Source organism: Mya arenaria, chromosome 2, assembly GCF_026914265.1.
Source record: "Mya arenaria isolate MELC-2E11 chromosome 2, ASM2691426v1".
Taxonomy (NCBI): domain Eukaryota; kingdom Metazoa; phylum Mollusca; class Bivalvia; order Myida; family Myidae; genus Mya; species Mya arenaria.
Window position 1 is genome coordinate 62,133,610 of NC_069123.1, and position 23,767 is coordinate 62,157,376.

Below are 23,767 nucleotides of genomic sequence, written 5' to 3' on the forward strand. Positions count from 1 at the left end.
CAACATCCCAACAAGATACAGCCTTTCAACCTGGTGATTTTGTTACCGTTGGGCTCAAACCGAGAAAAGGACCCATAAGTGTTTACGTTGATGAAATTACAAGTAAATCTGAAACAGAATATGGGCTTAAATATATGAAGAAAGCTGGAAACGCATATGTGTGGCCTGAGAAGTCAGACAATTCTCATGGGGCCAACAGAACATATCATTTCAAAGCTAGAAGCTCCTGAACTTGTCAATGAAAGAGGTCATTTTAAATTCAATACACAGGAACTCAGCAAAGTTAAAGTTAATCTGTTGAAAATACACAAACATGTGTATTTCAAATAGAAAATGTTGAGTATGTGTTGGTTCTTACAATGTGTAGAGTCCGTAACCGTAGTGCAGTCTATTTCTATCTCATACAAAAAATATGTTCTATTGATATAAACAGCAGAAACTGACTATACTTGATAGGAAAAGTGTTTATTTTAGAAAAACAATGTGCTTGGGGCACTTGGTTCTACAAACTTTAAAAGTTACAGTTAAAGTTGTGTGATCATTTTTGTCAATTTTTAGAGTTCATCGCAACTGGGATGAAATATGTTTTTTTTTATGCTTATCTCAAGCAGAGATTTTATGCATTTGTTTGTTAACATTCTAATTGTTAGTTTTCTGTGTTAACCTGAATATTACAGACTTGTTTCCATTAAAATCTTTGTTGTTATATGCCTGTTGTAGTGTCTGTAACCTTACACTGACCTGTATGTAAAAGTCGCCAAAAAAATAAATTTATAAAAGCGACTGTAGGAAAACAAATATCATTTCCAATGACTGAAACTTTAAACTAAAAATGGACAAAATTTCATGGCCCTGCATGGAAGTTCATTTTTCCACCTTGGTGAGACACTTAGGTGGACAAATACCGTGTTTTAGCCGATTAAATGTCAATTAACTTCAGTTCTAATTGATGACATTTCTTATTAATACAGCTACCTGAGGTATGCCTAGCTGTCTGATCCTGTTAGTGACCCTCAAAGTGTCACTGACATTCTTGTATCCAAATCTGCACACATGGAAGCCCAAACCCCAATATGGAGGCATAAATGTGCGCCCAATGACCTTTGTGTACTCAAATATGACATCAGCTGGGTTGTCTCCAATAAACACATAGAAATCCAGGATTCCTCCTATTGTCTTCCAAGTAACTGCTGGGTATGGCTGCAAAACCACGTCTGAAATGTAACGCTGATATAGGAATAAGAAAACATGAGTACCACAAGTGGTTGCTAATACTCATCTGTTGTTTTATATACAATAAAGCCTATAGGGACGTTATTCAACAATTGTTGAAGCCAGAGTTATAGGTCTTGATAGAAATGTGTGTACTGCCCTTGGTATCATTTGTACTTTGTTACCTGCTAATATCCTGAACTTATTTTTAGTTATGGCCAAGGTTAATCTTTTTCCACAACAATGCCAGGGCTATGACAATACCTGCACTTTTCCTTTGAAAAACAGATGAGTTAATAAGGTAATCAAGGTCTATTATGAACTTTTAAAAATTGCTCATCAGAATCATATATACAAATGCATGTCTTGTAGTTTTTTAAGTAAGACTGTAGAAATAACATTTTTACGGTAAAACATGTTAGATAAAAAGTTTAATATGCAGTTTCTTTTTTGCTGCATAATGACACATTATACTTCCCTAAAGCATATCCTACATACCCATGGCATTACTGTTGAGAAGGAAGAAACCACTAGCCCTGCCCCCCTCCTCCATTACCAGGTAGAAAGGATGGCTCCCATACATGTCAACATCCTCCTGAATATCAATATACAGAATCGATTCCAGCATATTAACAGGAAGTGTTAACCTAGAATATGTGTTTTACAATTACTGACAAGAGCAAATTGAAAACATGCATGTGGTTTATACTGTGGTTAGTAAATACATGTTTATTTTGTTCAATACATATGTATGATAAACAAATTATATATTAAAGCTGCACTCTCACAGATTTAATGCTTTTACAACTTTTTTTCATTTTTTGTCTTGGAAAGAGCACATTTTTGTATAAATATTTGCAAACCAATGATAAAAGTTAGCTGACAAAAGATCAGATCGCAGATTTTCATATTTCCATTCGAAAATTAATGTTTTATGGCTTAAACCGTTACTAACGGTTTAAGAAAAATGTATAAAACATCAATTTTTTAACTTAAATATATAAATATGTGATATATTTTTTGTCAGCAGTCTTATTTAACTGGTTTCCATGCATTTTCGCAAAAATTAGATCCTTCCAGGACAAAAAATAAAAAAGTTGTCAAAACGTTCAATCTGTGAGAGTGCAGCTTTTAAACAAAGGGAAACATCATTCAATCATTGAAGTCAATTGCCATATTTTTGCTATACTAGAATTGTAACTTAACAAATTTAAGTAATAAATCAAAATAAGTTTTTGAAGAATCATTACGCTACATTGCTAATTACTTCACTGATTTACACAAGGCTGAAAATAAACTAAAAAAATTACGACATCACCAATCAGTGTGGTTGACAAGACTATGTACCTACCCTTGGGTACTGGTCAATGTTCCACATGGTGTGTCGGGTCCAGTTGAGGTTCTGCATGAGGTCCATGCGATGTTCTCCGAGGCCCATCATGTAGCTTGACGGCAACACGCTTGACAATTGCAGGAACTGAATACAAGTGTTAACTACCTGTACTAACTGGGGCAGTAATAAGATAATTGTAGCAGCCTTATCTAAAAGGTCATTACTAATAAGTTGAGTACTGAGATTAATGTATCAGCATAAACAAGAGCTGTCACAGGAGTGACAAATACTCCCAAAATCACCTGAACACAGGAATGGTGAACTCTGACTTTGAAAAGAGGCCTGAAGTCTGTCAAACATTGGTTGTTTAAACCAAACTTAAACTTGACCTGTATGTTTTTTCTAAACATGAATACCAATAGGTGATTTAAATCTATTGACCCATCTTTAGTTATTATCAGGACACAAAAAAATTGGCAAATTCCAAGTTTACAAACAGGCCATAACCCCCCCTCCAAAATGTGTTGCTTTTAAAACTGCATTCTCACAGATTGAATGTTTTGACAACTTTTTAATTTTTTGTCTTGGAACAATTTTTTTTGGCAAAAATCCATGGAAACCAGTTACCAGTATATAAGACTGCTGACAAAAAATTAGATTACAGATTTTTATATTTAAGTTAAAAAATTGATGTTTTATGCATTTTTCTTAAACCGTTAGTAATGGTTTAAGTCATAAAACATGAATTTTTGTACGGAATTATGACAATCTGCGATCTGATCTTTTGTCAGCAATCTTATATCACTGGTTTGCAGATATTTACGCAAAAATTTGCTCTTTCGTAGACAAAAAATAAGTTGTAAAATGGTAAATCTGTGAGAGTGCAGCTTTAAAGAAGTCAAATTATTTAAATCTCTTGATTCTGTACTCAGTAATCATCCATTTAGACCATTCTGTCAAGCACCGAAGAGTTCGATTCAAGTTGGTTCATTCAGAAAGCAACCATTACATACATTGAATAGGTTAACAGTTAAAGGATGGTACTAACCATTACATACATTGAATAGGTTAACAGTTAAAGGATGGTACTTTTTTAATTAATCTTCTATAAAGCAACATTTATACTGGTACCTGATCTGTGAAGACAAGTGGAGCTGCCTTTCTCATATCAAATCTAAAAAACAACAACATGATATAATAATAATGCTGACCAGATTCACCTTAGTCCTTAATACCACGCAGTTTCTTGAAGATTGAATAAACATTTGGAATTCATAAATTTATAAATAGAATAAGAAACTTAAGCAGAAATTTTGTCTTAATAATATTTGACAAACCAATTAACTAACACTTCTTACACAGATTTGCCTCCTCCTATTCTGTCCACAGTGATGGTGAAAGGTTCATCTTTCCCACTGGTTGTCACCATATATCTTGTAGACGCTGCTGCCTTTGACACTTTAGGAACTGGTAATGGCACTTCATATCTAGAATTGTCTGCATCATAGATCTGAAATATTGGCACTTGCTGTAAAATCTGCATGTCATGGAATGGTTAAGAGATAGATTTTAAAATAACATGAGAATCTCAGAACTGAAACTTAACACAACAGTTTTCAGTGAAAACTGTAATATCAAAATCTTCGAAACAGATTCTATTAGTAAACTTTTACAAACAGTTTCAATGACAGCTTCAATTTAAATGTAGTATCCACACAATGTACCTTCACATGCAATCTTGCATCTGTTTCCAACATGACATCAACTCTCAGGTTCATAACAGTTCTTGGGTAATAAAACTGGTGGTCTGTATGAAGATCCAGGGAAACACCCAGGTCGGTTTCCTTCACAGCAGCCACAGTGTACCCAGGGAAGTCTAGTGGGTAGAAGCAAAAGGGGATGTCCACAGGTGTCTGTGTATCTGTGTAGTTAATGGCAATGAGGGGCTTTACTCTGAGCTTAGTTTCCTGCCAGCAACATCCTCGCATCTCACAGATTTCTCTTGTTCCATTGACTTCTGGATGACAGTCAAAACGTTGAGCTGGATTCGGAATTGAACAAGACTTTGTAGCAAGACGATCAGTTTCAATTTTCACTTTAGAACTGGACTTCAGTTGGTGCTTTCCGTCTTCAATCAAAACATCCGTCAGTTGGAAACTACTTATCTTTCTATAATTTTCTTCTTGCCCAACTCTAAATACATTTTCAAAAAAAAATCGTTTCGTTTCAACTACAATCATGTGAGCATTTAGAGACTCACCCAACTGTTCTCTCCTGTCACTTGTAGAATGAGATGTCTCCGACATATAACGAAAGTCTTTGCCAACTATTGCATTCAGTCCAAAGAGAGCAATTGTCATCAACAAAATGAAAATTATCACTCCTGAAAATGTCACTTTTGCCATTCTATTTGTCTGTCTTCAGCTTATATCTGAAGCATAATCTTCTTAATTGTGTAGTGAAGCAAAAACTGACCTATCTGTGCAAATTATTTGAGAGGTCTGCAACTTGCATTGAAGATGTGCTGAAATTTCATAAAATAGAATTATTACCTTCATACACACATGAACCAAAAGCAGATTCAGGAGGGCACATTTCCCATGCATCCCCATGTTCCAGCCCAACCCCACCCCCCTAAAATGTTTCAAGGGATAAATTCCTGTAAATATAGTGGAGTTCTTATGAATAAATTACACCAATATGCCCCCTTATAAGCTAAAATTAGCCATTTTTTACATGGGGTTCCTGGGATCACTGACTCCGTCTCATCAGGTGTGCCCCCTAAGGTCAAATCCTACAGCCATATTGAATTTTATCAAATGGCCTTTGAATCTTATTACTTGCATTAACCTTAGAAGAATGCACATGTACAGGCTCTGAACATAGGCGGATGTGATTTTAATCCAAACACACAGAATTTCATCCAACAAATCCTCTTCTTCTACCAGACACTGGCCACATTCAACATGCTGAATATTATTGCCAGGTTCTGCAATAATATTTCCAGTTACTTACACAATTTTAACAAACAAAACCAAAACAAAAAATATACGGTATATTTTTCAAGTTTTTAAGTCCCTTTCAGCTGGGAGCAGGATTTGTCCCATCTTTGAGTTACATATGATGAAAATTGCACACTTGAAAGCAGACAAAATTCTTTGTTATATTTAGTGTTACATCAGGCCTCACATGAATCATTTTTGCACCCTACTGTACCATAGAGACTTGAAAGTATGATGCAGATCCCAACAACTGCCCCTGGCTTACTTAAAATACATAATACAACTATTCATCATGATTTGGGCCGCACTAAAATGCGGTCTTTACAGCGGACGATATGGTGAGCGTTGAATAGTGCGGACGACATAAACAAAGAAGGGTTTTGAAAACTGCGGCCAATATAGACAAAGCATAATATAAAAAAAATTGTGATAAGTCAAAGTTACAATATATTTGTTGTAAAGTAAGTATGAGATTCATTTCCAATTTAAATTTTATTGTAAAATTATGGTTGATATTTTGTAAGTGTTTTGTGTGTTCAGTTTTATTCGTATAGAAAGACTTTCCAGGTGCTGCTACTGTTTGAAAACGATGATTGCTAATTCATGGTCGATTGGTGTTATAATTACGTCTTAACATAAGTTTACATCTTTAATTGTGTCTCGTTAAAGATAATTGTTGCTGTTGATCACACCTAGATCGGTACTTTCCTGGGGACATACGTACCCTGTATTTTATGACTTGTTTATTTAATCGGCCAATAAAGTAGATATGGTATACTGGCCTATATTAAAATGTTGAGATCTCTCTTACTTTTGTATGCCCACAGTATTCAAAGAAACAAAGAAAGTTAATGTGTTTGTTTGTTTGTTTAAAGAGATTTGGTATTCTATATTTTGTCCGCAGTATTCAAGTATAATATCAGGAATTAATATAAAAATGTATGAAAGAGATCTAGTCTACTTTTATGTATATATAGTGTTGAGGTTTAAATATTCGAATATTTGTATAATGTGTTTTGTTATTCTTTATGTCGTCCGCATTATTGAAATAATAATATTAAATGACCACGATTAATCTGTTTAGATATTTGGCTTATTTCTATGCCGCACTATTCAAACAGATGTATAAGAAATAAATGACCAACATTAAAGTTTTATGAGATGTATTCAACTTCTATATCGTCCGCACTATTGAAAAATATGTATTAGGAATACTAGACTAAAGTTTTATGAGATTTATTTAACTTCTATATCGTCCGCAGTATTCCAATAAATGATAGGTTGAGATTTGTTCTATTTCTATATCGTCCGCACTGCCACTATTTTAACAGATGTATTGTTAAGTGTTGTTCTAAGTCAATGTCGTCCGCAGTATGCCGATAGATAATATATCGAGATTTGTTATATTTCTATGTCGTCCGCGCTATTGCAACAGAGGTATTGAGTTTTGTTCTAATTCTGTTTCTAATCCCGCACTATTGAAACAAATGCATTAGGAATAAATGAACAAAATTAAAATTTTATGAGATTTATTCTACTTCTATATCGTCCGCAGTATGCCAATTAATGATTTTAGAGATTTGTTCTACTTTTTTTCGTCCGCAATATTCAAACAGTAATGAGATTTGTTTTAATTTTATATTTTCTGCAGTATTGAAACAGATGTATTGGTGAGTATTGTTCTATATCTATGTCGTCCGCACTATTCAAACATATTTTTTTTTTTATTTACTTATTTATTTACCGGAATATTTACTTATATACGTATTTATTTCTCAATTCTTTCATTCATTATTTACGAACTCACTAACTCATCATGTATTCAACAACACACGGGCTATTTCAAGATCGCCTCCACTTGGTGTGGCCTGGATGTAGATGGATACTTTCTATCGCTTATGATTAGAAAAGTAATCCATCTACAACTTAGCGCTCTTACAATATATTTTATATTAATTTTAAGCAATACAATAATACTACTTACTATGTAATGTGCTTATTTTTGCCAAAATTATCTTATTTTCACCAAAAACCGATATTTTGATAATATTAATATTAATAATAAACAAATAAAAGTTCTTATAACGTGTTTATATCAATTCTAATAAAAAACATTTAAATTTGCATCATTCAGATTACGCGAATCAAGGAAAACACAAGTATTCGATTTCCTTCTTTATCTATATGGGCCGCAGTTTTAAAAACCCTTCTTTGTTTATGTCGTCCGCACTATTCAACGCTTTCTATATCGTCCGCTGTAAAGACCCCACTTTAGATATGGCCTCATTTATCGAAAATATTTCAACATGTTATCAAAGCTAAAAATCCACTAGGGTTATACAATATAACCCTACTGTAGTGGGTAATATGTTGAAATAGTTTTTATTAGCCATGGTTAATAGTTGTAAATTATGTCACAAGACGTGATAAGCAGCCCATAAAAAGTTCTTTTTTATTTTCAGGGACTAATTTATCCAAACTGAGGCCACAGGCAACTATTTAAAGTAAGCCAAGGGCAGCTGTTGGAATCTGCATCATACATGTACTTGCAAGTATCTGTGTATTGTACCTCATAGACAAGTATATAATTAGCTTCCTTGTAGTTTGTCAGTTTACAAGTCTATAACATTAGTTTAAAAAAATAGTGATGCAGCGGCGAATCGGACCTGCGACCCCTGGATGGACAGTCAAGTGTGTTACCATTAGACCAAAGCAATAATGGATGCAGTAGCAAACAAGTCATTTAAGAGTGACGATAGCAGATTCTCACCTGTTCCGAAACGTACAGACTGTTTGACAAATGGTAGCAGGCAACAGTCAACACTTTTTTTAGAGGACTTTTCAACAATCGGAACACCTCGGCCAGTATCCAACAGATCGAAGCTTGTCGGAGATGGCCGAGTTGTTACGATTGGACTTTTTAACCGACATTCGGAACTCCTCAGCCATTTTTATCAAAAAACAACCTCGGGCCCCAGTTTCTCGAAACTTCTTAAGTCCCTTATAACAGGATTAAGCTAAACTCACTATTTTTGTTGTTTTATAAAATGCGTTATATTTACTTCTTTAAGAGTTTTTAGAAATTATATAAGAAAAATCTGTATGCTAATGAGAAGAAACCATTTTCTATGTATCAAAATCCATTTTTAGTATGTATTTTGGCTAATTGAAATAAACGACTTTGAACAGCCTGTTAAGCTTAAGAAGTTTCGAGAAATTGGGGCCCGGATGTTTGCCGGTACATCAGTTGAAGTAGTTCGTAAATTTTTGAATTATATCATTGATTAAATTTAGTGTTTTAGGGTTGTATTTATTGATCTAATTTAAAATTGATTGCCAGTGAAGTGTATTATTGCAAACATAATTAAGATTCACAAGAGTTAAGTCACACAGAGTGCTAAATAAAATTACTACGCGATCTACTTGCAGCGGACTTAAACGTACCACTTTTTGAGTATGTAAACCGTCCAAATACATCCGAGGTTGTTTTCGATAAAATGGCCGAGGAGCTCCGAATGTTTAACCGAAAGATTTTTCAAACCCTTATCAAAATGAAGTTTTTTCAATCCTTTTATAGACTGTTCAACCCCTACTTGTATTGAAGAGTTTTTAACTCCTACTTTGAACTCCTCTTCAGAATTTAGTTTAGAAATAGATATTACAGCTACTCAGAAATATTTGGGACCAATAACTGCTTTCAGGAAATTTATAGTTAAATCGAAAGGCGATCGTACTATATCTGCTTGGATAATCGGGAAAAACGTGGTACCGCTTTTTCAAATGTCGTCAATGTAAACACCGGCTTGTAAACATATGTGACGTCACGTAGTTTCACAAATTGTTTCAAGATGGCGAACTATGGAGAATCAGGAGGATTTTGGAATGCGCCTAAAGTGCAATACAGTCCACAGACGCATCAGTTGTTGAAAAGTATACGTATATATTTGTTACAATGTGCTTTTAGAAATCTTACAGTCCAAATATACCCGTGTAAATAGAAAAATAGTGCTACATGCTGTATTAATTTCGTTTGTTTACACAAATTCGTACTCAAATTTGTCAAACTGTTTTGTTTTTTTAAACCGCTTTTTTATATATATATTTTGTACTATGGAAACCATAAAATATGTCTAATCTGTTTTTTTGATTTTCGCTTTTTTTCTGGAATTTAATAACCTATTGTCCTGAAGGCACCAGTTTTTGGTAATCTGCATGTGTGGTCGTCAAGCTGGACTAGTTTTTTTTCCCATGTATAGATATATACTGGATAGACTGGAATACCATACAACATAAGACCACAAATTGCAGATCTGTAGTCTAGTTGTAACACAACAGACTGTCAATCAAGGGGTCAAAGGTTCAACTCCTCGCTGCAACACTAAAAAAAATCTATTTGTCTTCTAGCAGGGATGTTTAATGGGGGTCCCGTGTGACAGTGCTATATAATGGTGCATTTTAAAGAACCAGTGTAGCTCTAACCAGGGTTACATTCTGTCTGTGCACTAACAGTGGCCTAATGGGCAAGGCACATAAGATTATACCCCACCACTATGACAACATGCACAAGTTTGCAAGATAACCAGTAGTCAAAACTGGGTACTTTTTTAGAATTATAGAATCTCTTAAATGGTTCAAAAGCAAAACAACTAAGAGGCAGATTGTAAATCTTTGATTTTTTTTCTTTCTTTGTGGACATATGTCTCACTTATTTCAATTTATTTTAAATATTTAAAATTAAGCTCCCAAATTCTCATTCTCACAACTGAACTGTATACAGTATGTGCCAGGGTCCAAATGACTCCATAATTGAAATTGCAATTTGCAAACTGTCTCATGTAACGTAGTGCTTATAATATGGTGTGAAAACATGTTTCAATTTTTGGGGATAAATATTTATGCTTCAAAAGCTAAATAAGCCATTATAGCTTTTCATCTTTACACTGTACATATATAACCTGATTGCAATGCGCACTCACACATACCGTAAATGACTGATTATAAGACACACTTTTTTCCCTCAGGTTTGGATCTAAAAAAATGCCTGTGTCTCACAGTAATAAGCTTTTGACTTATTTTTTCTGAAGTTGATTTCAGGCGGAATTTGGCTCTTCAGAGAAATCAATGGTAGAAAAAACTGGTTTGTTTATGTTTATTTAGAAAGGGATGTAACTCACATCAACTCGATTGAGTTAAAACAGGTTAAAATGGCAGTTGAAGATCAGGATACAGTGTGTCAATAAACGTTAATCATTCTAAAGTTTCATTATTGTGTGATTTATATTATTCAATATTATATTGTATAAAATAATAAATAAGCATGCATGTAAAGAAACATAGCTGTGCACTGTCGAAATATTTTTTGTCAATGGTGTGAAAAGGTGTGAAAAACTTGCACTGCCTTTAAGCAGTTTAACATACCAATAGTACAAACTGTCTTGGTATGTACAGTCATCATCAGTTATCAATGGCAAATGTTGATGACAGGTTGTTTTGTTATTCTTGCTGTCTAATGGAAACAAATGCATTTTATTACATTACTAATTTAACTCCAGACCTCTTATATGCATTTTTTTTCTTTTTTTCAGATATGATGCAGGAATCCAAATTAACAAACTTTCAACAGCGTCACCTTGAGAAACAACTGAGAGGTTTGTAAACAGAAAACAATATATCTTCCAAGTAGATGTTTGGCATGTTGACGTTAAGACAGTTGCTTGAAAGTTAAAAAAAAATAGTTAGGTTTACTGCTCACACTTATGACCACATGGTTGTTCTGATGAAATTACACATGGCTCTATTGTAGGTGGTGGGACCCTACCTGCACAGTGCAATCCAACATCCAGTGCTCGGAGAAAGCAGGCTCTCCCTCCGCCCAAACCTCCAAAAGTTCTAAATCCAAAGTAAGTACATGTGTGTTATTTTTTAAATAAGGGGCAAAGGTTATAGTATCTTAATGGCATGGCTAATTCTGTACTCCATCAATCTTTTCTTTTAAAACATCTGTTTTAATTTTCATCTTTGTTCATCATAAGAAGAAATTTTGTTAAAGAAGGAGTTATTTTTTCTTGAATTTCATATAACAATGTGTTACATACATGAACTGTTTTACAACTTTTTTCTTTACTATTTCAAGTCTAATAAAATTATTGTGGTAACATTAGAAAACACATACAATTAATAAGTTAAGTGAGACAAAAATATCTTTGTAGGAGTAAAACGTGCATAATATGAATGTAACAAAGTAAGGGATGAGTTTATAAGAAACATGCATAATATGAATGTTACAAAGTAAGGGATGAGTTTATAAGAGTTTGAGTAGTAAATAATGGAAGTAGGTTTATATAACATTTACAATATGTGCTGTAAACTACACATGCCTTCACATTTAATTCATCAAATGTGTGTTATTGTCATGTACATTTATAATCCCATTATAATATCACATTTATTATAATGGTATGAAATACTCTTCTTAAAATTCAATAATTGCATGTAAATGTAGCACTGTTTATTGTTGCTATCTGTAAGTATCATGGATGAACATGATTTTTATTAGTTCGACTATTCGAAGAATAAGGAGAGCTATACTACTCACCCAAGCGTCTGCGTCACCCCTTGGTTAAGGTTTTGCGTGCAAGCACACATAGGTTAATATCTCAGCAACTACTTGAGGTATTGCATTGAGACTCAATACAATGGTACTCAACCATCCAACCTGCTTAATTAACCAAGTTAGATAACTCTAGTTTTCATTTAATGCAAATAATTGCCATTTATAATTCAACTTAGAAATTCTGGTTAAGGATTTGCATGTAACCACATTTAAGTCACATTGGTTAATGTCTCAGCAACTAATTGAGGTATTGCATTGAGACTTTATACATACTCAACCACTCAACCTACTTAATTAACCAGGTTAGATAACTCTAGTTTGCATTTAATGCAAATCATTGCCCTTTATTATTCGACTTAGAAATTCTGGTTAAGGTTTTGCGTGTAAGCACACAAAGGTTAATATCTCAGCATCTACTTGAGGTATTGCATGGAGACTTTATACAATGGTATTCAACCATCCAACCTACTAAATTAACCAAGTTAGATAACTCAAGTTTGTATTTAATGCCAATAATAGGCCTTTATTATTTGACTTAGAAATTCTGGTTAAGGTTTTGCGTGCACGCACACATAGGTTAATATCTCAGCATCTACTTGAGGTATTGCATTGAGACTCAATACAATGGTACTCAACCATCCAACCTGCTTAATTAACCAAGTTAGATAACTCTAGTTTGCATTTAATGCAAATAATTGCCCTTTATTATTCGGCTTAGAAATTCTGGTTAAGGATTTGCATGTAACCACATTTAAGTCACATTGGTTAATGTCTCAGCAACTAATTGAGGTATTGCATTGAGACTTTATACATACTCAACCACTCAACCTACTTAATTAACCAGGTTAGATAACTCTAGTTTGCATTTAATGCAAATCATTGCCCTTTATTATTCGACTTAGAAATTCTGGTTAAGGTTTTGCATGTAACCACATTTAAGTCAATATCTCAGCAAATATATCATGTATTGCCAGGGCTTTTTCTATTGTACCCACGGGTCCGACTATCGGACCCATTCCCAAAGCAAAATATAAGATATTTTTCCCAATCTTCAGAAAAAAATCCCAATCCCTAAAATAAAAAAAATATTTTTTTTTTTTTTTAGAAGTTCTTTTTACCTCATTTTCATTTTCAACATCCTAATAAATTATGTGATTGTAAGTTTTTTTGGTAATTGAACTCAGAAATCATTGATTTTCATTACATTCAGACATATGAACTATTATATGTCATGATTTATTGCAATAGATATTTACACCCCAAGGATTGATATTTCAGCCATTGTGGGTCTTTTAAAGGGAAAATAAACTAATATTAAATCATTTCCTTATTCACAGGAGACTAGACAGCTTTTTCTTTTCACTGTAAAATTTCCCAATTTCCGCATTTTCACGACGCAAAATTTCCCAAAATGTCTAGGGTCTTTTTCCCAAAATGGGCAGAAAAAGCCCTGATTGCAATGAAACTTTATATATGTATTCCCAACTATATAACCTACTAAATTAATGAAGTAAGGTAACACTTTTTTGAATATAATGCAAATTATGGGCCTTTATTATTTGATTTAGAAATTCTGGTTAAGGGTTTGCATGTAAGCACACATAGGTTAATATCTCAGCAACTACTGGATGTATTGCATTGAGACTTTATAAAATGGTACTCAACCATCCAATCTACTTAAATAACCAAGTAAGATAACTCTAGTTTGCATTAAATTCAAATAATGGCCCCTTTTTATTCGACAAAGAAATTCTGGTTAAGGTTTTGCATGTAACCACTTTAAAGTCAATCCTTACACTGAAAAGCGGCGGAATAGTCGAGCGCGCTGTCTCTGTGACAGCTCTTGTTATTTATTGATATCATTTGGCTTGATGTTCTTAATAACTAATTTATATGTGTATTTGTTCATTGGGTTTATTTCTCAACAACTTTCCTTCAAAACATTTGAATTGTAACCCCTTGATTGGTTTTCATGTGGTTTAGAAAGTCTTTGATTAATGTGATTGCAGAAATTATCATCACAACATCAGAACAAAGGAGGCCATAGAAGCAACAGGGGCCTATGAGAGACCAAAATATGAGCCAGGACCTTCACATTGTAAGAAATGATATATGTCGTGTTTTTATCCTTTCTGATTATAAAAACATAGAATATGTGTATGGCTCTTGTGAGAAAACAGTACTTTCAAGTTTTTCAAGCAAAACTTGTATACAAATTTAAATTTGATGGTAGAAAAAGTAGATAGTAGAAGAGTGTACGGGTGTTTTATTGTCTGATACTTTTAGTACAATTACTTACATGTTGTTATCTACAGAAACAGTATTACTTGTGTATCAAAGTTGTGCCTTTTTCTGTATTTTCAAAAGGGAGCAGGAACTCTGCAAAGGAGAAAGAAAAGCTTGCAAATATGATGGCGTTTGGCCAGGACATCGACCCACAGGCAGAGCGGATGAAACAACTTCAAGAGTTGCGCAACATGCCATATGAGGAGGAGCCAGTGGTTGATAGGTTCGATGAATGTGAGTAGCGCATGTTGTTGGTTCAGATTCATGTCAGTTTTCCAATTTACCGGGGGTATATATTCAGACTGTAAACAGTTAACAGTGGTTGTTTTCTGAAGAGAAATATAAGCTGTATTTAGCTATTTAGATTCAGAAGATGAAATTCCATTTCTTTAACATTGATATAATACTCCCGCAGCATTAAAATGTTGAGTTATGTGTTAGAAACTTTACAAACATGTGTATTATATGAATGTTTATTCTTTCTTATGGATAATAAGCTTTGTTTAGTATTACAAAACCTGACAAATGTTCACTTAAATATTTGAATATTCCAAGTTGACCATAATTGGTTCACAATTTCAGTGCAAATGGAGATAGATGAGCGACGGCAGTTTTTAAGTCAGATGGAGGCAGTTGGACAAGGAGCCAAGCACAGGAGTGTCATAGAAACTCAGATCTCACAGGTTATTGTCCATGTTCACAATGTACAATCAAACACAGTGTCACTGTTAATTTAGTTTATCCTATTACTATTTACTTTATGCATATTAACCCTAGCATACAAGCATGTTAATTTTAGGTGATTCTTTGCGATAATGATATTTTTGTTTAATTTTATTTATTGAAGGTTGCACATTAAGCTATGTAATATAATTTATTTATTATATAACCTCCAGCAAAACATAAAACAGCTATTGAAAAACCAAACAATAACACATGCACAGGCACACACATACACAGAGTCATACATTAAAGTGTTATAAGTTGTGCATAAAATATATAACGTGACTTTTTGTTAAACATCTAGTGAAACATGGTTTGGGCTTGTTAATGTTTTACTACATGTAAGTGCTTAATTGCTCAACTATTAAAAGCTGGTATGTTATATAACTCAGCACTTCTTACACATTTTTATATAATGTGTAAAATTAATATTATTTCCTTTTTCAGTTAATTCGCGAAATGGAGGTAATAGATAAAAAGAGAACAAAAGAGTTAGAAGAATTGATAGCGCGGGAAGAAGCGAAAAAGAAATGAGAAAACAACCAGACTCTTATTTATGCAAAAAATAACTCTATACCGGTACTACTGTGTAGTACAAGTCCAGCCCTAGTGTTCAGTAGAGACAAGTGAGAGGATTTCCCTACGGCTGGTCAAACTTGCCTTATGACTGTGATCTGACATTCTTTGGCTGTGAATTATCGTTTAATTTTATTGTAATGTGTACATGTGTTATATATTCATTTTAAGTCCAATGTAAATACTCCTTTTTTAACAGATGTTTTCATATACATAATAAACGTCCAAAAATTATATTGAATTTATTGATAAAAGTCCAGATATTCTATTGAATATACTGATGAAAATACTGATGTTAATAAGAGTGAAATTCTACACTCTGTCCAAAGTCCAGCCCATCACAATCATGTTCACTCTCTATGACTGTAACTTAAGCATTTTTCGTTAAAGCTTTATCAAACTTGGACACAATGGTGGCACAATGTCTCAAGTGAGTGTGATAAACAGCCAGTTCACAGGATTTTCTGCAGTGTCATGACCCTTGAATTATCCATATCGACAATGTACACTCTCTTGAGTAATTGTTTCAGCGTTTCCCATTAAAAAGAGTACAATCCAAGCAGGGGATATATTCAGTCTGTAGATGTCTAGTTATTCACAGACTCCAGAGCATTAGGAGGAATATGAAAGGTTTATAATGTTTTTTTGTTTACATATTTTTATAAAGTCCTTTGCTTAGTAAAGAAGCATTCGCTTGTTCATAATCATTTTCATATAACATACTATTACTTAAAGCTTTTTAAAAAAACATCCTTCATTTTGGTTAAACAATTGTATCTTATTCTTGTTGTAACACTTACTGTATAATGTTCATATGGGTCATTATGATGTGCTTGCGGTTTATCAAATAAAAGTTATAATCATTGTAAGCTTATGTCTTTCAGTGAATCATGCCATTCTAACTTGTCCAGTACATCAAAATGTTTTTATCTGTCCATGATTCTGCAGCCATTTCTGTCGGCTGCCAGTAACTCTTGATTATATAATTAATAACTTTGTAGCACAATCTGTCTCACCTATTAAAACATTTTACAAATGTCACAGACTAATGTTATTATCTTACTCTTATATGTGATGTGCTTTTAAATAAAGTGATTTTTTATAACTGTCTTTGTTCAAGCCTGATCCCCACGGCTGTAACATTGCTGTTCATTATTAAAAATAGTTTCACTTTCAATGAAAAGTGTCTACTCTCAGTCGTCAACGTGGAATAAATTCCAGCCTGCTTTTTTTCAAAGCAACATTAAAGCCAAAACAAAATGTTGGACAGTGCATGTACTTAAATGTCTACTTTAGTAGGCTGAAACCAAAAAAGATTGTCAACCATGTTGAAGTATTTTCATTATCTTCCTTTATTCATTTATTCTCATATAAGAACAGTCACAGCTAGGCACAGCTCTCACCATGAAATAGGTAGAGTGGTGAATAAATTACCATGTTAATACAATATATGCACCCTACTTTTGCACAGTAAGCTTGAAAATATTTAGAACAAAACATTTACTACACCCTTTTCAGTTGAATTACTAAAACACTGCCGATGGGTTTTCAGTGAATCTTGAAACATTGAGGGCAATAATTATGTTCAAGTTCCAGAACCCTGCCTTTAGTCATTGCTGAATTATCTCCCTCCTTGGCTTTTCCAGTATCCACTAAGAAGGAAGCTCCTCTAACCCCACCTTCCATATTTACATAGTTATCTCCCTTAACAATGTTTTCTTTATATTTCATTTTTGTCATTAGCATAACTCCAAAAGTAGCAATGCAGGACTCTAGTTCTTATTTAAATGTCTGTTGCATATTCTTTTGACTTCCCCTGCTTTTGTATCAAACACTTGACTTATTTTGGTGGGGGATATGGCAGTTTTTGACTGCATCTTGTCTAATTTGCTCTTTTCGTCCAAGTGATTTGTGTCTGCTTTTTTTCTCCTAATGATGATTTCAAGATCATGTGAAACAAATCTCCTCAACATTGAACTGAAGTGTTGATGAGAGTGCCTCTATTCACAACTAACTCCTCTGCCATGTGTACAACTGGTAGTTAAAAAAAAAATGAAACATATTATTTTCCAATTTGTGCTTTTATTTTTCATAACTTGTACCCTTTTGGGGAGCATCCATCGTTTCTGATGGCCTTGTGTTCCTTTTTTTCTGAATGTATCTTAGACAAATCAAGATCAATACGTTTTAAGTGACATTGTATGAAAAAGCAGATGGGACCTTTCCACTTTCACCCCATGAAAGGCACTTGTTAGCAACGAATATTCCTCTGTTAAAACAGCTAAAAGCCCAATACGTTTATTACTGTACTAACTGCACCATCAGTTTGAAAGTATTCATGCCTACACATCTTTACCCCTCAATCAAACACTGTCTATCTTTTACAGATGATCAACTGTTAAGCTTGTGTTCATTTATTTAAGCTTGATAGTGAAGACGCATTAGAGCATATGAACCAAAATGACAGGTAAAAAGCAGTCCTATTGTCCATTTTGAAAGCCCCAGTAGTAGTGGGCCTAAACCCATGGTTTTTAAGGTTATAAGCAGACACTGGTACCACACGGCCAATGCAATTCGTGTAATATATCTTTATAGAGTTATCACCCTTAGTAATGGTAAATGTATTCAACATGGAAGAATGTGGGCCACCAATATCTTCCTTCTGCAAGGGAGAATTTGATACAACTGATTTTCAGAAAGAACCTATTAAAACATACACTTCTTTCCTATTTCTACTCAGAAATGCATATTTCATATTATTAGTGACCTTAACTGGAATGAAAAATACAAGTTACAGAAAAATAATGTTTATTAAAAGATATAAAATGATAAAATAGTAAGAATGAACACATGATTTTACATTATCCAAACTACCAGCAACAATAGAGAATATGAAGAATCATCACTTGATATTTCATGATTAAAACTAGTCTAAGAATAATAAAAACATTCTACATGTAACAAAAATAAATCTCAAAATGGAATGTAAGTAATATGTTTGTAGATATGTCAAACAGATCACAGATATAACAGGCCTTGATATTACTTCAAGAAGAGGCAAGAATTGATTAGACCATTGTTATTATTTGCATCACTTTCAATATGTTAGAATCTTGCGTTTCCATTTGAAACCAGGTAGACTGCTATGTACACTTGAATACAAGCTTGCTTGAATAATATAGAGAAATAAATGTCATATATTCTTTTGCTACACTTGAAAAAGGTTTGAAAAAATATTTAAATGCACTGAATGGCAGGTACAAATGTGTAAAAAAAAAAATCCAGAAATCATTTATATCTAAATACATTTAATATCTAGTTTGAAGCTTATGCGTGATATAACATTTCTATAAATTAGTGTTTGAGCTCATGAGACATGGAGACAAGTGACCAGACCAGTGTGAATGTCGAAGGACTTCTTATTCAAATGTCAAGAAGCTTCGGAAAAGCATGACTAGCATTTTGTCATTAACTGATATGAAGTGGGTTATTTAGAAGTTTGCTATATACTAGAGTTATTCAAAGTCAAATGATTTTTGCCTCACTAAACAATGAAGTTGCAACCAGATGTAACTTGCCGACAAAATAAATGTAGTTAAGCAAGGCAAAAATAAAGACTAACTTCTACATACAAAGTACATGTATCACAGAATTCTCAGATCTATAAATATATAGAATCCATCAAAATATTCTTTCTTATAATAACATATAACAGGAGAGTTTGAAACTTAAGCTTTAAAGTCAACCAGTTAATCACAAGGGTTTTATAACATAGTAACAACATGAATTAGGCTACAGAATATAGAATATCATTTATGCACCATCAACTTTCACAAATTTTGTGAAAAAGAACAGAAGGATAAAATGCTTCACCAAACAAGACTACTTAAAAGTTTACACTATGGCACAAAGTACAAATATGATGTGGCACAAACAATGTTACTAGACCAAACTATCAGCATAATAAGAAGTGTCAATGCTTCAAAAACACATTCTCATTCATCAGCGGTTTGCTAATGATATACGCATAGCATCATCACTCTGGTGAACGAGAATGCAAAAACACAGACATACTAGTACTTGTCAACATCAATTAAAAGAACCTGTTATCAAGTTAGGATGAAAAAAAAAATTATTGGGAAAAACTTTTGACAATTTCTATGTATCTAAATATCATAGGAATAGAGCCGGGCAAGGTAAATATTCCCAAATACACCATACATGTTTAAACACATTACCTGTCTGTAAACAATTGCTTGACAAACCATACTCAAAATATAATATCATCGTTGGCAGCAACCTCATAATATTCGGGATGTACCCACATGTGATTATAATGCGCAAGGAAAATGAGACAAGTAAGCTATACACATAGATCATTAGAATGACAGTAAAGCAAATGTAGATCTATAAGTATCTGATATGATATCAAATGTTCATTGAAAAATGAAGCAAAATGTAAGTTAAATTGTAGAGTTATAAACTGCAGCTCTGCAGGGCACCCCCCCATGATCGTCAGGATTTTTCAGTCCAACAAGAGGCATAACTCAATAATTTAACCAAGCCAGACTAATAGGCATTACAATCATACAATGTATGTGTATACCAAGTTTCATTCAATATTGCGAACTTTTTTTATTGTTATGGCCAAGGTTTAACGAATTGCACCCCAACAACAACACAAAAGCTATCACAATACCAGACATTTTGTTAAAAAAACGTTCAATTCTATAAAATAAAATTTGAAAAGAAACTATTCATCACCAAACAGTTAATACAATTTCATTGCATCAACACAGCACAATAAGCTATGATGAACAGAAAACATCCTCTGACTTCATCTCTCTCGTATTGTTCATGTCCCAATCATTAATGGGTGAGGGTTTAAAGGTGTAACAGAAAGTCAACACGTTGATTATTTCACAGGCTTCTTCGCCTTCACACCACCATGTTTACCGCCTTTGGAAAATCCTGGAAATGACAAATCTTACAGTATTATTAAAGTACATGTTTATATCCATATTTTTCAACTTACTTTCAAAATTTCTGTAATTGATGTAAAGGATGAGAACTAATCGTTTAATGAATAAAACATTACTAGAAGTATTAAATATTCAGCAATATCTCCATAATCTATACAGTAACAGGACAGTTTACTTGCTAACATGAGCTTGCTCAACTGCTACAGAAATACCTCTTCACAAACCATCACAGAGAACTGACTGTCTACACAAATAGGTGACCCTTACATACCGGCAATAGCTTTTTTCATCACATTCTTCGCTCCTTAGAGCAACATACAGTGATGAATAACAAAAAAAATATAAAAAAAAATAAGAATTTGAAACTTCAAAAGTATTATATAGTTTACATTATTATTCTATATGGGTAAAACAAGTTTTTGTTACATGCAAAAAAAAGATGTTAATCATGCAGATCAATGGTCAAGGTGTTTTTAATAAGACTTACTCCCTCATGTTAGTCATTTAGGCATGCTAAGTTAAGATTTTATTGTATAATTATGTTAAATATAACAGTAGTTTAATAGTTTGAACTTCATAATATATAACTATTATGTGTATCTATATTACATTCTTCATGTCACAGTTGTAATTCACCTAGGTCAGAAAGTAAGTTGTGAGTTATCTAGACTGGTTTGCTCATGACTCGCAAGCAGGGGGCCCAATTTTTGGACTTGTCACATACTACCATATACCGTGTTATTGTTAACCTTCTGCCAAACATTAGATGCCAAACACTAAAGACACAAAAGATATGAATTACAACCGTGAAATAAACATGCTATTAGTGACTAAAGAAAGGGAAGAAGGCAAAATATACCTGGATATTTGATCAAGAAGGGACATAACCATTTCCTCACCTATTCTCAAACCTGATTTTTTCTTTGACTTTTCCACAGGGGTAACCTTAAATGCTTTTTTTTTATTGAAGAAAAAAGTTAGTATAAAAAGGATGAATAAGAATAAGGATTATTAGATCAAAGATTATAAAAATCATTCAAACAGAGTCGATCATTTAATAAAACATTAAGGAAGGAAAATTCAAAACTGACTTTTTTTTGGTATGTCACTATTAGGCTTGTTCCTCTTTAGCTTAATTGATTGATTAAAAAAAGGACAAGTTTATGGATTATATAATTATGCTGTTAAAGAAAATCGCTTCTGGGTTTATATTGGCAGGTATATCAGTGTTACTTTCTTGTTAGATTACGTAAATTCACCTTGCAGAAAATCTCCATGAAAATTTTATTTGCAAATATATCCTGAAATTTTATTAAAAGAACTCTAATATTAAATTATTTTATGTACATAAAGTAATAAGATAAAGTACTCAAGAAAACACTTTGAAATATGGGCTTGACTGGCTTACGGTATGTATTGTGTTACATCCACAGTTACACTTCTCCTGTCAATATTTCCATCCTCCACCCATGCCAATCAAACTACATGTACATCCATATATTGACATGTTTGTACCCTGATCCAAGATAACAAGGACTTGAGTAACTCTAAGCCAATCAAACTACATGTACATCCATATATTGACATGTTTGTACCCTGATCCAAGAGAAAAAGAACTTGAGTAACTCTAAGCCAATCAAACTACATGTACATCCATATATTGACATGTTTGTACCCTGATCCAAGAGAAAAAGGACTTGAGTAACTCTAAGCCAATCAAACTACATGTACACAGGGTTCGAATTTAGACTCGCATACTCGCAAAAGGCGAGAGACATTTGCAAATTGCGAGTGACTTTTATTCAAGCTCGCTAAATTCTGCGAGTGGCTTTTTAAAGACCACAAAATGTTAAAAGGAAAGTAGAATATACTTGAACTTAACTCCGCTACGTAGTCGAGTGTAAACAGCCTATAAGTGACATGTTTACGCTACCAGTCTAAAGAAGACAGTACGGAGTCACGCTCTAGTAAGTTTTCAAAAATAGAACAAATACGGAAAAAGCCGAGTTTTATCTCAAATCTTTCCGGGATGCTCCGAGGCGTGCATAAAACAAAGTGAATACAAATAATGTAATCACCTCGGTCAATCATTGGCTAAATTTAGCGCTTTCGCGCACTATATGTAAACCCCCTCAACCTTTAAATATATTTCCGCAGAACTGTCAAAGTGAATGGACTTCGTCGATCGATATATTTCATGGTCCAAAGCATCCACGCTACATTTACTGTTGCTTTTATTTATTTTAAATAATCTAATAATGCTATTGATAGACTTAATGAAATCTGTAGCGTGCTTGCCGAATGGATATTACCCGATGGCGAGGGTAAATATACAAAGTGAACAATGTCAAATTATTGGACAGCTTTGTTATCAAAAAGCGGCAAGCATCTGATGAGTCTCTCTGTACCCTCCAAAAAGAATAATCCATCAACAAGTTCTAATAGTCGAGTCACTCAATATTGATACTTTTAAATATTCATAAGATGTCTTAAGTGTAATTTTCTATTTAATTGGACAATATTTTAAGGGAATAAAGCAAATAATAAAATTGCAAGTTGATTTTTCATTTTGCGAATTGCCTAAAAAAGCACTCTAAGCCAATCAAACTACATGTACATCCATATATTGACATGTTTGTACCCTGATCCAAGAGAACAAGGACTTGAGTAGCTCTAAGCCAATCAAACTACATGTACATCCATATATTGACATGTTTGTACCCTGATCAAAGATAACAAGGACTTGAGTAACTCTAAGCCAATCAAACTACATGTACATCCATATATTGACATGTTTGTACCCTGATCCAAGCTAACAAGGACTTGAGTAGCTCTAAGCCAATCAAACTACATGTACATCCATATATTGACATGTTTGTACCCTGATCCAAGATAACAAGGACTTGAGTAGCTCTAAGCCAATCAAACTACATGTACATCCATATATTGACATGTTTGTACCCTGACCCCTGACCAGAGAGAACAAGGACTTGGGTACCTCTATGCCAATCAAACTACATGGCCATCCATATAGCGCCAT

At 33.5% G+C, this 23,767-nt stretch overlaps 3 protein-coding genes across 8 annotated transcripts in view; 1 reads left to right on the forward strand and 2 right to left on the reverse strand.

Annotated features, from left to right (window-relative positions):
• Positions 1-8,453, reverse strand: part of LOC128211929 (lysosomal alpha-glucosidase-like) — a 39,175-nt gene extending 30,722 nt beyond the window's left edge. The window contains exons 1-7 of the mRNA XM_052917077.1: positions 8,318-8,453; positions 4,270-5,069; positions 3,904-4,055; positions 3,677-3,719; positions 2,564-2,689; positions 1,711-1,807; positions 976-1,214 (exon numbers count right to left, since the gene is read on the reverse strand). Of these exons, the coding sequence (XP_052773037.1) occupies positions 976-1,214; positions 1,711-1,807; positions 2,564-2,689; positions 3,677-3,719; positions 3,904-4,055; positions 4,270-4,950 (1,338 nt within the window). The 5' untranslated portion in view covers positions 4,951-5,069; positions 8,318-8,453. The remainder of the gene's footprint in view (positions 1-975; positions 1,215-1,710; positions 1,808-2,563; positions 2,690-3,676; positions 3,720-3,903; positions 4,056-4,269; positions 5,070-8,317) is intronic.
• A 919-nt stretch (positions 8,454-9,372) lies between these two features.
• LOC128246705 (UPF0193 protein EVG1 homolog) lies at positions 9,373-15,979 on the forward strand. The gene is made up of 7 exons (XM_052965059.1): positions 9,373-9,477; positions 11,133-11,195; positions 11,351-11,447; positions 14,170-14,258; positions 14,528-14,680; positions 15,029-15,129; positions 15,617-15,979. Exons 1-7 carry the CDS (start codon positions 9,396-9,398, stop codon positions 15,701-15,703), a joined length of 672 nt encoding a protein of 223 aa, XP_052821019.1. The 5' UTR covers positions 9,373-9,395; the 3' UTR covers positions 15,704-15,979.
• Positions 15,980-18,541: 2,562 nt separating this feature from the next.
• Positions 18,542-23,767, reverse strand: part of LOC128203567 (MICAL-like protein 2) — a 32,972-nt gene continuing 27,746 nt past the window's right edge. For 4 of the 6 annotated variants that reach the window (XM_052905047.1, XM_052905040.1, XM_052905057.1 and 1 more), the window contains exons 12-13: positions 21,627-21,680; positions 18,542-20,716 (exon numbers count right to left, since the gene is read on the reverse strand). In XM_052905047.1, coding sequence (XP_052761007.1) covers positions 20,661-20,716; positions 21,627-21,680 — 110 coding nt within the window. In that variant the 3' untranslated portion in view covers positions 18,542-20,660. Of the gene's footprint in view, positions 20,717-21,626; positions 21,681-21,986; positions 22,029-23,767 lie in introns of all 6 variants that reach the window. The other 2 variants (XM_052905080.1, XM_052905071.1) reach the window with 2 other exon arrangements.

What these genes read in the sequence shown, in the direction of transcription:
- LOC128246705 (XM_052965059.1), top strand. Translation starts at nt 9,396, where the DNA reads ATGGCGAACTATGGAGAATCAGGAGGATTTTGGAATGCGCCTAAAGTG. An exon ending in CCAAAAGTTCTAAATCCAAA is followed by an intron (nt 11,448 to 14,169) that starts GTAAGTACATGT and finishes ATGTGATTGCAG; the next exon opens with AAATTATCATCACAACATCA. An exon ending in TGAGCCAGGACCTTCACATT is followed by an intron (nt 14,259 to 14,527) that starts GTAAGAAATGAT and finishes TATTTTCAAAAG; the next exon opens with GGAGCAGGAACTCTGCAAAG.